Here is a 17,431-nt window from a genome sequence, read left to right as displayed (position 1 = left end):
GAGACCGTCAACCTCAAGTAGAAATTTGTCCGATTTTAAGAACCCTCTTGCATCTCTCTCTATTTAGTTGAAATGGCATAAGTCTATCTTTGTTGCACTTTACTTGAGTCTAGCCCTAGGTGGAGCTACGTTCGACTTCTGGGGAATTCGAAATTTGGTGTGAAATAGAATAAAGAAAAAGAAAAAACATGCGCAATGGCACTTACAGAAATAACCTCACCACGTGTAAACAAACAACAACAACAACAAACCTTTTCAAATTCAAACTTCTTGCAGTTTGGGTCGCAGTACGCTGAATAAGTTTTCCTTTTTTTATAATACAAAGTGAGTTCGAGTATGGCTGCAAAAAGTTGTATAGTCTGTGGAGACACCGAGTTCGAAGTGAAGAAATTATTTTGTTTTCCATCAAATCCAGGAAGGTAAGAGTAAAAATTATCTCATTCAAAAGCAGATTTCAATAAAGGCATTGTTTAAAGTGAATCCAGGTAAAATCCATATTTTATTTTGTAGATGTGAATCGTGGATGAAAATTCTAGGTTTCAAAAACACCCAATTTAAAAAACACCATCGAATTTGTGATAAGCATTTCAGCAACGAAGCTTACATGGACTTGAGGTTATTAAAACTGAAGAGAGATGCTATTCCTATAGCATGGGTAATTCCTTCATTTCCAGGTATTATTATGTTTCAGTAATATAGCTATTTATCTACAAGATTATATCATACCATTAGTAAATAGGTTATTCACTCTTAAGGTACCATTCTAATGCACTACCATTTAGTTCTAGCAAAAGAGGGAGACACTATGCCTTCTGTAATTGAAGACGTATTTCCAGTTGAATCTAGTTCTTCAACATTATCTTCATCAGGTACAGTTTTTATCTGCAAATATTTCCTTTGAAATAACTAATGATATTCTTTTACTCTGTCCATTATATTTTAATTTCAATACGATAGTTTATTCACTTATAATGTACAATTTTAATGTTCTTTCATTCAGTTCTAGCTAAAGAGGGAAACACTATACCTTCTTCGAATGAAAAGGAATTTGCATCTAGGACTTCAACAATTCCTTCATCAGGTATTATATTTATTTGCAAAAATTTTTTTCCAACAAACTGATGTCATTTTTTGTTGTTGTATTTTTAGATGCACAAGATCCTACCCCTAGCGCATCTTCATCAGCATGCCCAAGTACACCACATGGGAGGTCTAGGGCGAAGATATTCCGTAATATTGATAATTTTACCTTATCAAATTCTACCCCTAGAAAGATGAAGTTGGTTGATCTTATTCGGAAAAAGGAAGACCAACTACGCAAAGTTAAAGCTCTGTGTAAAAAGAGAAACCACACCATCAATAGTATCACGAACCTATCTGATGAGGGAGTGGTAAGGAACCTTTTTAAGGACATGCCGTCAGTGACGGCTAATTTTATGCTATCCCAAATCAGGAATTTTAAAGCAAAGAGTGCCAATGCACGAAGATGGACCCTTGATGACAAAATCATTGCTCTTTCCCTTTTCAAGAGGAGTCCCCGGTGCTATAACCTCCTCAGAAAATTTGCGGCCCTACCAAGCAAAAACACAATATTAAAGTTGTTGAAAATGGTTCCGTTCAAAGTTGGAATCAACGAAAGCATTTTCAATCAACTGAATGAGAATCTCCCCAAGGACATACATCAGAGATGCTGTGCCCTTTTATTTGATGAAATGGACATCAAAGAAGGTGTCCAGTATGATATGGGGGAAGACAAAATCCTTGGTTTTGAGGATTTTGGAGATACTAATTTCAGTAAAAGGCTTGCCACAAAAGCGTTAGTGTTCATGCTGGTAGGGTTGGGTAAAAATTGGAAGCAGCCAGTGGCCTACTATTTCAGCCATAGGGGTTGTAATGCTGCAGAGTTGAAAAAATGTCTATTAGAAGTTCTCTCTGCAGCAAAACATGTTGCCAAAGTGGACGTTGCTGTTACAGTCTGTGATATGGGTACAAGTAATGTGAGGTGCATCAAAGAACTTGGTGCTACTAAAGAAACACCTTTCTTTTTTTTTGAAAACTCAAAAGTTCATTGCATGTTTGATCCACCTCACTTATTGAAATGTACCTATTCTCTATTTCGTAAGCACAATGTTAGTCTTCCTGTAACCATTGGCGAAACCATCTTGAATAAAGTTGCCAAATTTCAGGATGTCATTGCAGCTTACGAAATAGATAATAGAAATACAATCGTTTTCAGGACTTTATGGAAAATAAAAGCCACATACCTGAAACCCATATTGCAGTATGCAATGAAGGTGAATATAGCTGCCAAAGTAATGAGCCACACAGTTGCAGCATACATATTTTCCTTGATTAGTGCAGGTAATATATTTTTTCTGGTCTAACTTGATACGTTTTACATTTATATTTTTTTTCAGGGCAAATGAACCCCGAGGCCATTGGGACTGCTTCCTTCATAAAAGAGGTGGACACACTGTTTGACAGTATGAATGGCAAGTCAGATGATGGTCCCTTTGGGAAAGAGCTGAAGGGTCCATTGAGTGTCCGCTCACCCCACATCCAATATTGGGAGGAGGAATCACAAAGGATTAAAAAGTGGAGCTTCATTCGATACACCAAAACTGGCACCCTGAAACAATCCATGCCACCTTCCCAAACAGGTTGGCTCCAATCGATCAAAGCTGTTCAAGGGCTCTGGGAGTATTTGAGGGAATTGGGTTTCAAATCCCTCAAAACAAGAACTCTCAATCAAGATCCATTGGAGAACCTGTTTGGACAAATTAGGTATGGTTGTGGATGCAATGACAATCCTACAGTTCAGCAATTCATTGGAAGTTTGAAAACTCAACTTCTAAATGGATTGGTAAGCCAAAGCTTTCGTGGGAGAAATTGTGAGAAGGACGACAATGAACTTGTCTGTAATTTGAAGTCATTCCTCAATATTCCCCCTCAAAGTTTGGAAAGGGAAACTGTAGAAGAGGCTTCTCTGACTAATGAAGCACCGCAAATATCAGTAGAGGTATTGTCTGCTGAAATTGCGGGAGAAGTTTCTTCTGGAAGCCCCAAGATCCTGTCTGTGGCATATGTGGCTGGAGCCATTCTTAAGGTGGTGAAAAAACACATATGCTGTTCCTTATGTGATTCTATGCTCACAGCTTCAGATTTAGAGCCACAAAATTTATTTATAATGAATAAAGAGTGGTCTGATCAAAGATCGGTATTACTGTACCCAAGTGAAAGCTACACTGTTTCTATAGGTTGCGGAATAACAGTGTTGGAGGAATTTTTGGATGAATCCCCTTCCCATCCTAAAGTAAAAGTGACTGCACTTGCGGTACTGTCTACCATGAACTTTGATCATCTTGCATGTTCTGAACATAAAAGTCACATAAGGGACATAACGACAGCTGCTCTCTGTAGGATTGGCATTCCATGGTGGTGCAGAAGGAAGTGTGAAGAGGTGAAAACGGAAGCTAAAACAAGAAGCATGAACAAAAAATTAAAAAAGATATTGCATCAGTAATGAAGCATATGTTGTTATAATTATTGTTGTTAAAATTCTGCTGTCCTAACATGAAAGCTCCTATCTGTAGAATTTAAGTTTTGAGAAAATCCGGGGTTTCTGTTTTTTTTCATTGTATAACAGATAGTATTTCAACAAACTCTCCATGTTTTCATTTAGATATAATGTTGACGAACAGAACTATTCCCGATTAGGAGATATTGCATTATGTCCATCACATTCTGCAGATAGGACCTTTCTTGTTAGCAAGGCAGACTTATTGTTGTTATAATTATTGTTAAATAAAAAATTAAGTCCTTTATCTGAAGTGTTACTCGATTCCTCCAAGTTGAAATGAAACCACAATTTTGTACATGATGGAAGAAACTCTCTCTTTTGATTTTCTTCATTTTTTTTTTAATAATCCAATATTTGCCTCTAATATTTTGAAGAGCAAAATGAAAAAATCAAAAGTGAAAGTTTCTTCATCATGTTTGCAAACATAGAATAATTATTGGATGCTCTAATGAATAAGAGAAATTCAAATTTCCCGCTATTCGTTTGTTCCCTCGATTCAAGCGCCACCTACTATACAACTCGTCAAAAGTTAGAAAGAGATGGATGATAAGATCGGACATAGATTTTGTTTGAGGTTGACGGTCTCGGTTGTCTCTGATACCAAATTTTTTGAGGTTCGAACACAGAAGATCGTTAAAAAAGCTAGTTTTGGCAGAGATACATCTCTCTATGGTTCAGAGAAAGAAAAAACTGTGGTTACTCGTTTAAAAATTATTTTAAAACAGTTTCCAATCGTTTCAGAGTAGTACAATATCAGTTGTGACTTTACCCCTTACTAATTAAACTAATTAACTTTGAACTGTTCAGGTTGATGGAAACTCAAAACGCATGTAAGCGGGCCACCACATAGACTTAATAAAATATTATTAGGTCTATGGGCCACCATAATTCAGCTTCAAAATCAATATCTGAATTATTTTGCCTGCAACCGATTACCAGTCCTACTTACCTATCGACTTCAAGAATAGAATTTAGAGAGAATCGATCTACCCTCCATATTCCGTACTTATCAGAGATATACCTCTGGTACCGACAAAATTTGGTACTTAGCAAAGTTTCGATTCGGTTCAAAATTTGGTACTTCGGACAGTTCCGAATTAGTTCCAGTCAGAGATATATCTATGGCGCAAGCTCAAGACATTGAACTAAAGCTGCATTCACAATCAATTCGCGGACCGAAGTGCACTTCGGCACGAAATTTACCATTCGCAATAATCTTGGAACCAAATACTCAAATGAATCAAAAATGTAACTGATCAAAACATAAGCATCAGCATCATCTATAGCCGGCACGAAATTCCTTGCCGAAGTGATAGTTTGCAACTTGCAAGAAATTTTGTCTTGAATTTCATTGTGAATGGTAACGGAGAACGCCATCTGCTAAGCTTCCGTGCCGAAGTGCACTTCGGCCCGTGAATTGATTGTGAATGTAGCTTAAAGAGTTCAATGGCTCAAGAAGACTTCAATGACATTTTATTATTATTTGGTTATCCATATGTCAATTGTCAGTCTGACATTTCTAGTGGGTGTTTGTTTTTCTTTTTTAACATGCCAAGGTGTGACAATTTTATTTTCAGAGCTCGTAACAGTCGGGAGTTCGCGAGATGTCAAAGATTATAGATAAGCTTTGGCGAGATGTATTTATCTGATTATCATATCCCTGTGGATTCTCTGAATAATGCAACTCCCCTGAAATACTCCGTATTAATTGTATTGTGATAATATTTTGTGGAGTATCTGAAATGAAGTAGATACCTACTTCGTTAGGAGATAAGCACTTTTTAGCGTATGTTCAGTCGAACACCTCTCCAAAATGTCTGGAGGTGCGAAGAAAAAGCCCACCAAAACACAAGGATGGGAAGAAGCGGGTTCAGAGTTTTATCAAGAGAGCTACCCTGCTGCAGATGGAGAACTAGACGTTTTCCAAAAAGATCCACAACATTTGGCCACCTTATTACCTAGTAAACAAACAAGAGCAGGTATATATGTTCAACATTGGTAACATATTTTCATCATGCAAAACTTTTTTATTATTCGTAGATCTAGAATAGTTCATGAATTCTTCCCTTTCATGTATGCATATCATATAATTAATTGTTTTTTCATAGTGACGACATTGCAAGCTACAATACGCATGAGAACAAATAGAAGTACTTCCGAAAGAACAATGCGAAGACAAGCTACTTTGAGATCAAGAAAAGACTCGACAGTACACAGGAGAGCTTCAACTACCCAAGATGTTCAAGTTTCCATGTTACCTGATCTGTCGGAGAATATTTCAAATGAACAGACTATATGGGAAGAGATAATGCAAATTAAAACTATGCCTATACCAATGGCCCAAAAAAAGGAACTGAAAGCTAAAATTTTGGTGAGCAATACTGATGCATAAGATGTTCGAAGACTCGTTGAAAAATCGGTAAACTGTAAATAGAGTCAGTTGGGGAGGTAATCTTCAAAAACTAAAAGGACCAATAATGATTCTCATTAGGCTCTTGTGTAAAATATAATTAGAATTTATTATATTATATCTATATGTCTATCTTGATTTCTATGAAATCATTGTTTCAATGATAGCTATCTAGAAAAAAAAATTCGAATCAACTATAATCAGGCTTTTTACTTAGATAATTTTCCAATTTTCAGCATGATTTGGCTTTATAATGTTTGTTTTTCAGAACCAGCCTAATTTACGCTTACAAGGATATGAGCAGTTCAAATGGAAAAGAAGAAAACTGTGGAAAAAATTTCACACTAGATTGTCAGAGTACTATGATAAAATTGAAGTATGGAAAGGAGATCTCAAGACGATTGAAGGTCGTTTTGGCACAGGGGTTGTATCATATTTTCTCTTCCTTAAGTGGCTCTTATTCTTAAATATTTTTATATTTGCAATTATATTCAGTTTCATCACATTGCCATATGTGCTCTGGAACCCCGAACAAATAGAAAGTAATTACACAAATACTACAAGTTCCGTGTGTTCAGAAGAAATCAATCCTGTCATTACAGTTTTGAATTTGGTGCAAGGTACAGGTTTTATGGAATGTACATATTTATTTTACGGTTATTATCCTTCCGAAATTTTGAATTATTCAATTGGTAATGCCAACATATTCTACAATTTTCCCCTAGCGTATGTTATAGTGACTTTAGTATACTTAATCGTATCTTTGATGTGCATGGTCAAAGCAGGTGCCAAGGGGTTCAAAGAAAGACTGATTGAAGGCGAAGGCCAATTCTACCTTTACTGTAACATGATATTTGGAGGATGGGATTTTTGTATACACGATGCTAAATCAGCAGCAATCAAACATCAAGCCATATATAATGAGATAAAAGGAAATTTAGAAGCTGAAAGAATAGAAGACGAGAGACAAAACAGAACAAGTAGCGAACGAACAAAATTATATTTGATAAGAATTCTCGTGAATTCTGTCGTTTTAGGGATTTTGATTTTCTGTGGTTGTGCGATATATTTCATTTTCAGCTTCTGCACTGAAAAGCTCAAAGAATTCATAGAAGACGCGCTGAACTATGAAAAACTGTTCTATGAGTTTCTACCCTCTTTGACTATTGTCGGTTTGAATATGGTGATTCCATTTATTTTTCGATATCTGATAATTTTCGAGAACTACTCACCAATATTCGTGGTGAGATTGACATTGTTCAGGACAGTATTCCTCAGGATGGCAGCGTTGATTGTTTTTTATGCTTCTTTATATGCCAAAATTACTTGTAAAGGGGATAAATGCAGGTCGTCCACTAAATGTTGGGAAACCTACGTGGGTCAACAAATTTACAAGCTTTTTCTCACGGATTTCGTTTCGACCATAATGGTTACGTTTTTTATAAATTTTCCGAGATCTCTCATCGCCAAACATTTCAACAACAGATTTTGTACGTTTATCGGTGCACAAACTTTCGACTTACCAAAGCACGTCCTTGATGTAGTTTACACTCAGACTCTTGTTTGGATTGGTTGCTTTTACACCCCCCTTCTCTCATTTATGGCTGTTATCCACTTGTTTTGTATATTTTACGTCAAAAAATTCGCCTGTTTGTTCAATTCTGAGCCTAGTGGAATAATATATAGGGTGTCACGATCAAACTCCATGTTCATGATAGTCTTATTAGTTTCTTTCGTATTCGCCCTGTTACCATTGATGTTTTCTGTATCAGAACTTGTACCGTCTTCAAGCTGCGGTCCGTTTCAAAACGTCCCTTATGTTTGGTATACTGTACAAAAAGTTTTTTATGACGCCCCCAAATGGTTGCAAGATTTCATTTCTTTCTTGAGTACTGCAGGATTCGCCGTACCTGTACTTATGCTCTTATCTCTTTTGTTGTATTATTACACGGCTGTCAATTCAGCTAATAGACATATGGTTAAAGTGTTGAAGAATCAGTTGGTACTTGAAGGACATGACAAACAATTTTTATTAGAAAGACTCAGTATGTTCATCAAGCAACAGCAAGAGAATCAGAAGAGAATGAGAAGAATTGAAATGGCGCAAGAAGCTGAAAGAAATAAAAACAGTTCTTGAACACCGGTCATAGTGTATATTAATCATATCATGAGATTTATTGGTAGTCATTTTTTATTTTGAAATAATAAAGTTGGATATTTTCTGTACACTCCTCAAGAAACTGAAAAGGAAATTGAAGTTCCCAAAAACTGAAAATTTCCGCTCTTCAGTAACATACCTCTGGTACACTCAATTTTTCCAAAACTAAAATGTTCACTTCAAGTTCAAGCTCAAAGATTCTTTTATCTTTAAAATCCTTATCTCGAGGACTTTCAAGTACTCTCTATTCATGTTCGACAAACTACTTGAGTTAGAAATATGTAAAAAGGATTCTTTTGTATTTCAAAGTCTTAATTTTTTTTATAAATGTTGAATGTTTTACTTTACTATAAATGTATATGGATATCAGGAAGTAGAAATTTATATTTTTTAATGAACCATTGCTATGTTCATATTTTTTATGAATATTAATTCGATACTAGTCATACTTGTGATTCGCACAGATGAAAATCTTCCATTTAAGCCAAAAATCAAATTTTTCTCAATTATTGTACTATATTATTAAGTTTATATGAAACACCCTATAATTTCTTTACTGCCACATAGTTCATAGTTGATATAATTCAGTATAGATTATAAACTATTTTCAATAAAATTGAGTGGATCAGTATGGAAATGCTCCACATATTAATCTGCTTGTATCTAACATGAATGTAATCCTACATGAAACAATTTCAATAGCAGTAAGTGTAACAGTGTAGAATATGCCACCCAGTTAATAGACTGATGTTTTTTTATGATTTTAGTCAAAAATAAAGATTGAGAATCAACACTTCCCTATCTTTCCTTATCTCCTATTACTAGTCTTATAAAATCAATATTATCAGAGCGAGCAATCGGACTCATTATCTTTCATATCCATATCGATGTTAAACTCACCTCACACACTAATATGTTCATTAGTATGAGAATTTGGCAATTTGGTGAAATACCTTAGGAATTTGGATGAAGGATCTTTACAGGTCGCCTACTGAATTTGCCAGCATTCTTTGCCCTTTCATTCATTTGTAGAATTTTTTTAGGACTTGTAGATTTCCGAATTAATAGTTTCATGCCTCATATGGCTCCAAAATAGAGATTTATTAACAGAAAATAAGAAATATAATTTATATACTAGAATTCGTCTGAAATTGCGATTAGGGAGACCAACTATCATTATCATGTTCGATATAATTCGGATACACGATAAATTTCCAAGACGATTATAGATTGTATCATTGATGATTTTTTATCTTAATAGCTCTAGCTCTTCATAATGGGCAGTAATCCAGGAATATTATAAACGGTTTATCGGTTGTTTCAAAACGCGAGATTCAAAAATGACAAATTAGATCAATGCGGAGCGAACACAAACAAATGTTAAACTTCTTTTTCCCGTTATACTTTGGCGACCCCTGAACACCAGCAACTTGCTCATGCCCACTGAGCTAACTTACCTTATGCGTGACGTCACCAATCTGGTTGTTAGCGTGCAAGCTGCGACATACGACCGCGGATATTCGCCATATTCCAGCGTACAGTGGCGGGGCCGAATGTCGTAGCTAGTGGACGAAAGTATGTTCAGTTTCCCAGCCATCTTGTTGAAATCTGAAAGTATGCTTATTCGAGGTGTGTGTTGATTTTTTGAGGAATTCTGAGTGTTTCGAGTGTATTAATGGGTGAGTTTCGTAGTTTTTCAATAAACGTTCCTATTAGAAAAGTTCTTTCCGGTCCCAGTGCAGTGCAAGCGGTGTAAAATAGTTTCGACAATTCTTCCTCTTGCTTTCTCTTCGTTGAAAAATATTCAAACGAAAAATTCGTACAAGAAGAACAAGCTGCTGAGTTGATTGATTGGAAAAATTCTGTCGGTTAAACTGTTGGTTTTGCAGGAATATCACCGATCGATTCGGTTAGTGTGGATAACTCAATAGGGGTCAGTGCAGTATTATTTTATTATTAGTGTATTATATATAACTATTTTACTGTTCCTTATAAGATATGAATGCGGATCAATTCTTTTCTTAGTGTGAATGCTCATTCATAACGAGTGTAAAAACGACAGTGACGATTTTAGAGTTTATAGTCCTCTGGGCAGGTGGGCCGGATTCAACGAAAAAAGGCAGTTGAGAATCGCCCAAGTATCTCCTATAAGTGACTCATTCATTGCCTCGGGACCTTTTGCGGTGGCAAAGTATTGTCGTGCTTATTAAATGATGTTTATCCAATATGTACTTGTTCAAACTGCTAATCGATCAATTGATCTTAGGTTCAACAAACACGATAAATCTGACAGTTACAGCTGAAAATCTGACAGATTGATATGCGTTCGTAGTTGTGGTTTGAAACTAGTGCAACCTAAACAGTAATCGAATTGTCCGTTATAAAATCTGACTGGAATTATTTGAGACCGAGTGTTACTACCTGATTTCTTCACCCATTGTATCCATCAACACTTACCTACATCAACGTAAAAATAGATTTTACCCAGTACTTTTAAATCCTTATTATTTGTGTTCCTATCGACCATAAAGTTCGCATACCTCATTCAATTAAACGAAAATTACCAATATTGTTCATTATCACTTCTTTTGAGGAAGTTTCTATCTTTAATTGGCCCACTTTCCCCGAAGGAACTCAATCTACCTTGCTGATCTCGAGCCAAAATAAGTTCTAATATGTGTGTGTATGTGTGGTTCAAAACACTGAACCTTATCTAATTCCAAACACTTCAGGATTTTTAGAAATCAGTGCGGATTACTCCAAAAACCAATGAAGAGGCGTGCTTAGATATTAATTTGTGGGATTCGCGGAGGATAAATAAGAATTGGATGTATTAAGGTGGGTGCTAATCAGTGATCGTTCATTTAAGCTATATATTCACCTAGTTCTTGGCTTAAAGCTTCTTCTTCTGCCCCCAGTTCCAAATATTTGTTGAGTTATTTCTTTTTTTAACCTATTTGTGAACTGGAATAATCATTATTATTATTATTAATATATCGGTGTACTAGTAGCATCAGGACTAGAATCTTCATAAACTCTTATTAAAAACCTTCAGAATTCTTCGATATCGTCGTGTCATAGTTATGAACTATTTCTATGCAATTTCTCTCCATTCAATTTTGTCTATGGTTGTTCGTTAAGAAATTCCGTGCCAAATACCCACATATTTTCGGATTAGATCAGGTCTTCGATCGAGAAATTAATTTCCATCGCACTTATTTTCAAATGAGGTTTCAAGAAGAAAATATCTTCTAGAAACTCAACGAATATCTTATATTCAATCTTAACCTTAACTCAGTAATTTGAATGTAACATTTGAGACATCTCAAGATTCATTGATATTCGAAATATTATTATGTACTTTGTTGGATTTGTTTCGATAACCGTCCAGATATACATATTCCTCTTTTTCATAATCCTAACATGACGGCTAACCAGATATTTTTCGAACAGTTACCAAATATGGGATTTTTCAGCAATCTAGTAGTAAATAAGTTCGTGTTGAAACACTTATTTTGAATTTGCAGCCGCGATATAATTTCCAAATCAATCATTGTGTAATGCTAGATTTATCATTGCAGCTAACAATGGGGATATATGTACAAGTGGTTCTTGTAACTTTGAATTGCCGAAATGTACCGTCAAATGAAAATAAATAAACCTCTATGTTTCTTCGTTAATTTTCATTCCACTTGAAATTGTAAATTTTCGTCTATTCCTTAAATTCAAGTTTCGCGAAATATAATCCCGATTTTTTTTTATTTTCTTGTTTTTGGTGAGTATTCGAATATGGTTTGGGTAGCAGAAACTACATTTCCTGAGAACATGTTGACTTGTATGTTCAGTTGGCAGAACTTACTTTAGTATTGGTTAAATTGACTCTGTAAAGATACATATGTATAAATTGCCGAAATTTCAAGAGGAAACTTCGAATGAAAATAAATAGTCCTGATGAATTTGCCCTTGAGTGTATCCGAATCATATTCATCAATGTTATTTAAAAAAAAATCAAGTGCTCCAGATCAATTCGCATTATTATGTAATAAAAACTTTGTGCGATTATATTGAAGTTGATTTATGTGTATCGACTAGTCTGGAAGCCTATCCAAGTCCAAGTTGATAATTTACACTTCCATATCAAATAATGGTCTATTAGTCATCTCATATTTATTGTATAAAATTTTTATATTGCTGTTGCCAATCGATTCGACTCTGTGCAAATGTTTCAACTCTAAACGGATCTCTATTTGTCTTTTCCAAAGCATCGACCCATAGACCAGAGAATAGTGTTTTTGGCTTCGATTTTTATGAAATTATGAAAGAATTGAAGGAAATGCCTCGTGTTAGAACCTGGTCCTAGGGCAGATATTTGCCATATTTTCAGTGTGAACTGAACCGGAAAGTTTCGCAATTACAGAGACTCCCGGTTGAGTTTCAGGTAATTATTTTCAACGTCGAAATCCTTTCATGTTATCATGCCGGGAAGAATTATTTTCGAGATTATTTTCCCTTGTTCTCCTGGGGTAAAAAACAGAATTAATCCCGGAGGCGTTTCTACAAAGGATTCAGTTTTACGTAAATAGGGTAGAATTTTTACGCTCATATCTATTGTGTATCGAGGTGGTGGAATACGATATTTCCTTTTTGTATGAAGAGAGAAGTGAAAGAAGAATATAGACAAAGGAAGGCTTTTCTTGCACATCTAATGATCATGGAACGTAGTTTTGAATTTCTTCTCCTCTTTTCCAGTGTATCCAGTGTGGTTTTTCAAAAACAATTTCTTGTTTTGAACAGAACCCTCCTAGGATCTCTCTTGTGTCTGTTTGCCTGTGTTTCACCAGTTACGACTTATAGAGTGAGATGTTTATGAAGAAAGTGGAAAACTTCTGATATGAATTAAATTTTTGGAAAAAATCAATAACGATCCTTTCAGCCTTTGACTCCAATTGAAAACTTCAAAACATGGAAATATATCAACTGGAGTATTGAAACTGAAGTCCTGAAACTCTTCGAAACAGTCAATACTTGATGAAAAGGGGACTTGCTTTGATGAAATATTCACTTCCTCAACTACATCGATTTTTAAATCGGAATGTGGGGGTGGTATGACATAATTTCAAAGGTCCTCTCAAACCAAGGGCCTTTTCACTCTGGAAATAGATTTACAAATTCGGGGAAATGGTTGATAATAATCCAGAATATATTTTCTGAGATATCGGAAATGTCTCATAAACACCGGATATTTGATGTCTCGGAAATATTTGAGAAATATGTACCTGAAATATTTCAGAAATATCGATAACACATGATGGAATTTTTGTATTCTTTCAAGGTCAATACGGAATGTTGGGTCTTCAAAAATCGACACCCACTACGATGTTAAAATTATTTCCCTATATTTGAAGAATGTTAGGAATATACAGGGTGAGTCTTTGACTCGTACAAATATTTGAACGATAGATTCTTGAGGTTGAAAGAAACATTTTTTCCCTTACCATTTTTCCGAATCGATTTTCAGTTCTATCTCACAAACGGTTTTATCAAATGAAATGAATATTGGAATATAGTTTTTCATTTATTTCATGAATCTTTTTCGAACACAAGATATCACCCACTTTTCTCATTGTGACCATTAGGTACCATAAAAATACCAAAAATTCAAAGAACCCAACAAAACAAAAATATTTGAACATTTTGTAAAATAAAAGTATTTTTATATTTTCTCTTATAATGCGCCGATTTTGATTAATTAATTAATTAAAAATTATATTTGTGAAATTTGAAAAATTGGGTACTTTGTTTGAAAGATCCACAGATTTGTAGTGTCACAGATTTAGCTTGTTATTCTGAAGGTAATTTCGTTTTTCCAGGGGTGGCACAGCCTAGGGCACAACTCATAATGAAAAATGTAAATGGCTATATCTTTTTATCAGGGCCGAATCGGAAAAAATGGTGAAGGAAAAAAGTGTTTCCAAATACGTCAGTTTGACAAAACAGAGAATATCACCTGTGTTATGGTTCAAGCTCGGGTTCAAGGTTATCACCAGAGACACACTTTCCCTTTCTCTATGGTTATCACCGATTACAGACAGGGCTGGGGATTCAATTCATCGATGGTGAAGGGTATTTTTTTGGCCTCGGTATTTATGAAATTCATTTTATTATTGTTTTGTAAGACAATTCGGTCGGAAAAAAAATCCCCTGACCTGCTGGTTTCAAACAATCTTTGTGAAATGATGCGTGAGAGGAGATGAACTGACAATAATTGAGTTATTGTTGTTCTTGAAAATAGATCATGGATTTCTTTGTGGGAAAATGAAGAATGGTAACGGATATTGAAGAAAATAACATTTCTTCTAATGCATTTCATAAATATCAACCCTGTTTTCATCTACAAAAATAATTTCTTGGGAAAGTTTTCTTGTTTACGATCAGAGTGTAATACATATGGCATATGTACTATCTTCATATTGTAAAAACCCATATTATTCGTTCAGAAACTCAAGGGAGTAAATTATGATTGGAAAAATCATTTATGGTTTGAGTAGTTGCTTGTCGAATTTGGATTCTTTTTAGGCATTTCTCGAATACTAAATTACGACGACTGAATAGGCTTCTATGAACCAGCATACATGTTTCGCTGTTACGGTAGCATCTTCAGTTGGATGAAGATCGGATATATCGTTCTATTTCTCTCCCTCAGTGAGTGATAACCTTTCAGTGAAATAAACCATCTCTTTTTAATAAAACTCGATACTTGTTCAATACGAGGATTGCCCGAATCCAACGTGCGGCCATTTCAACCACGTCTTATTGCACCACGTATTTTGTATTCCGCAGAAATTCGAAGCCGTCGATGTACGAATATTTCCGCCAACTTTTCAAGACCAATTTATACGCTCTTGCTGGAGCATCGACGAACACCCTTTGGCGAGGAAAATGGATGTGTGGAAAATTCGTTTTATGGCATAATAACGATAACCGCTCGAATTCAGACGATTGGAGGGGTGAAATTGCACTAGCACGCTCTTGGATTGGGGAACAAAAAAGGATGAAAATGAACATTGTTGAAAATGAGAGTATGAATTGAAGGGAAACATAGCTACACTGACATACCTGGATTTTGTTGTTTTTACTATCCTCTAATTCTGATCCTTCGCGTTTTCGAATGAAATATTGTTGTTGTTGGGATCTTGAAGGTGCCTCCACTAGGCTGAGCCCATTGTTGATCTGCTTGTAGTTGGGGGACTCAAAGTCTGAGATTCGCTGACAAAAATGTCACAAGTCAACAGAATCATAACAACAGAGCGCACTAATGCTTGGGCATGCTTTCCTCCGTCATTTAGAAATAATAGTGCAGTTCTTCCCTGTGGATGTCTACCACACCTTGACTAATCATCAATTAACAACAACGTCATCTAAGACAAATAATGCACATCAGATGGTTCCACAAGGTTTAAAGTGCAGAAGTCTTGGAGCGGGCGAGTTGTATCTATAACAATTGTGACTCAAGTAACGAGAGCCCGACTGAATTATCTCTCATTCAAACTTATTCCACTCCCAAGACAATTTATCCATATTATTGAAGATAAGGAATACGATAGTGTTAGATTTTGTACCATCAAGATTACAATACTTTCCAAAGACTATTCAAATGTGCGAGTAACAAAATTACCAACAATTTCCATTTCGTTGCAGGTAATGTGATCTAGCCGGGGAACCCCCAGCTCCTGTCATCGGTGATCAGATCAGGGGACCAGCCTAATTTCGACCCCACGTCGTGAAGCAGTCGAATCGCCATGTCGGCAGCGATGCGATCCACACTGCAAACGGTCCCCGAGAGCTTGGAGGTGACGAAGAACGCGGATGCCACCACCGGCACCACCACCACCGCCACGGCCATCACAACCGGCGGAGGAAGCAACAAGACATCCGTCAAGACGTCCTCAGAGGTCAACAAGCCGTCGAGATCATACAACTTCCACACGACCACGAATAAGGTAAGATGAGGTTGGCATGGAGTTGTTTTTAACGTTTTCGATTGGCTGAGATATGTAGAAGAGTAGTCAGAGGTTTGAGTCCTGGTATCAGGATCGTTGTTAAGAATTCAATTCGTTCCAAAGCTTTCATTGTTTTGATCGGTTAATTGGCTCAAGTCCAGCTGCAGGAACTCCCATTAAAATCTAATGCCCCATTAAAATTTTAATCCTCCATTATTTCCTTCAAAAAGACAGTTTGAAATTTTAATGGGGCATTAAATCTCAATGGACGTTCCTGCAACTGGTCCTCAGCCTTTCAGAACTGCGAGCACTTGGATCTTTTGTTCTGCTGCCATAATTAGTCTAAGGTAGTCACTCCACCTAAGGAGGCTCCAGGACTAGTTTCCTCATATACAGGGTGTACAACAGTGCTCGATTGATCGATAACACTTAGAAAATTTAGGCTAGGAGAATGATTCAAAGTTTGGCGGAATCGACCACCTATAAAGTGGTCTGAAAGCGGTGAAACACAATACCACCCTGCTTTTTCAAATGGGAATACCCAATTTTCACATGATATTCTGATTTCGAAATACCACAATTTATCTGTGTGCATTTTTGACCTACCTAGGTTACTTTTCCAACAAATTTCATGTTTTCTATAGCTTCACCTGGCTCGCTACAGGTGGTTCAAAAGTAACTGCGATTTTTCGAAAATGACCTTGAGAAAATGTCAATAACATGATTTTTTCGCATGACATGCCCAAATGGGAAGCCCTCATTTTTGTGGAAACATTTTATGCCTGAAATGAATAGTTTTTAAGATGCATTTTAGGTTTGAAATGTATCCATAGAAATGAAGACTATCCAGTGGGGTATCTAATAGACAAAGAGTAGAGTTCAGGGTTTGCCATTTTGAAAAAATGACTTTATTGACATTTTTTAAAGGTCACTTTTGAAAAATCGCCGTATCTTTCAGACCACCTGTAGAGTGTAGAGTGAAAAATTGCAGATTTGAAAATGTTTTCGGGAGTGCAATAAAAAAAATAATACATTTATCTCGAACGGTTTTCAACATATGATCTACGTTTAAAAGAATCACAACCTCGAAATTTGTTGGAAAAAGTAGCCTAGGTCGAAAAAATTACAAATAACAATTGAGGTATTTCGAAATCAGAATTTCATGTAGATTCTCAGGCCAACAAATTCTGGACACTTGCATTTTATGTCTGTAGTTGTTTCTTTTTTACCCTCTGTTAGAATAGGGGTACTGCAAGGGACGGTTTTGGGACCCATATTATTTT

At 35.9% G+C, this 17,431-nt stretch overlaps 2 protein-coding genes across 2 annotated transcripts; both read left to right on the top strand.

The window, feature by feature from the left end:
* Positions 1-84: 84 nt before the first annotated feature.
* LOC123320834 lies at positions 85-3,815 on the top strand. Its single transcript, XM_044908290.1, has 6 exons — positions 85-419; positions 511-674; positions 783-869; positions 1,001-1,081; positions 1,150-2,361; positions 2,418-3,815. Exons 1-6 carry the CDS (start codon positions 337-339, stop codon positions 3,521-3,523), a joined length of 2,733 nt encoding a protein of 910 aa, XP_044764225.1. The 5' UTR covers positions 85-336; the 3' UTR covers positions 3,524-3,815.
* Positions 3,816-5,090: 1,275 nt separating this feature from the next.
* LOC123320852 (transmembrane channel-like protein 7) lies at positions 5,091-8,243 on the top strand. Its single transcript, XM_044908309.1, has 3 exons — positions 5,091-5,559; positions 5,689-5,951; positions 6,259-8,243. Exons 1-3 carry the CDS (start codon positions 5,394-5,396, stop codon positions 8,125-8,127), a joined length of 2,298 nt encoding a protein of 765 aa, XP_044764244.1. The 5' UTR covers positions 5,091-5,393; the 3' UTR covers positions 8,128-8,243.
* The last annotated feature ends 9,188 nt before the right edge of the window (positions 8,244-17,431 follow it).

Source organism: Coccinella septempunctata, chromosome 1 (genome assembly GCF_907165205.1).
Source record: "Coccinella septempunctata chromosome 1, icCocSept1.1, whole genome shotgun sequence".
NCBI classification, from domain to species: domain Eukaryota; kingdom Metazoa; phylum Arthropoda; class Insecta; order Coleoptera; family Coccinellidae; genus Coccinella; species Coccinella septempunctata.
This window is presented reverse-complemented; position numbering and strand designations above follow the sequence as displayed.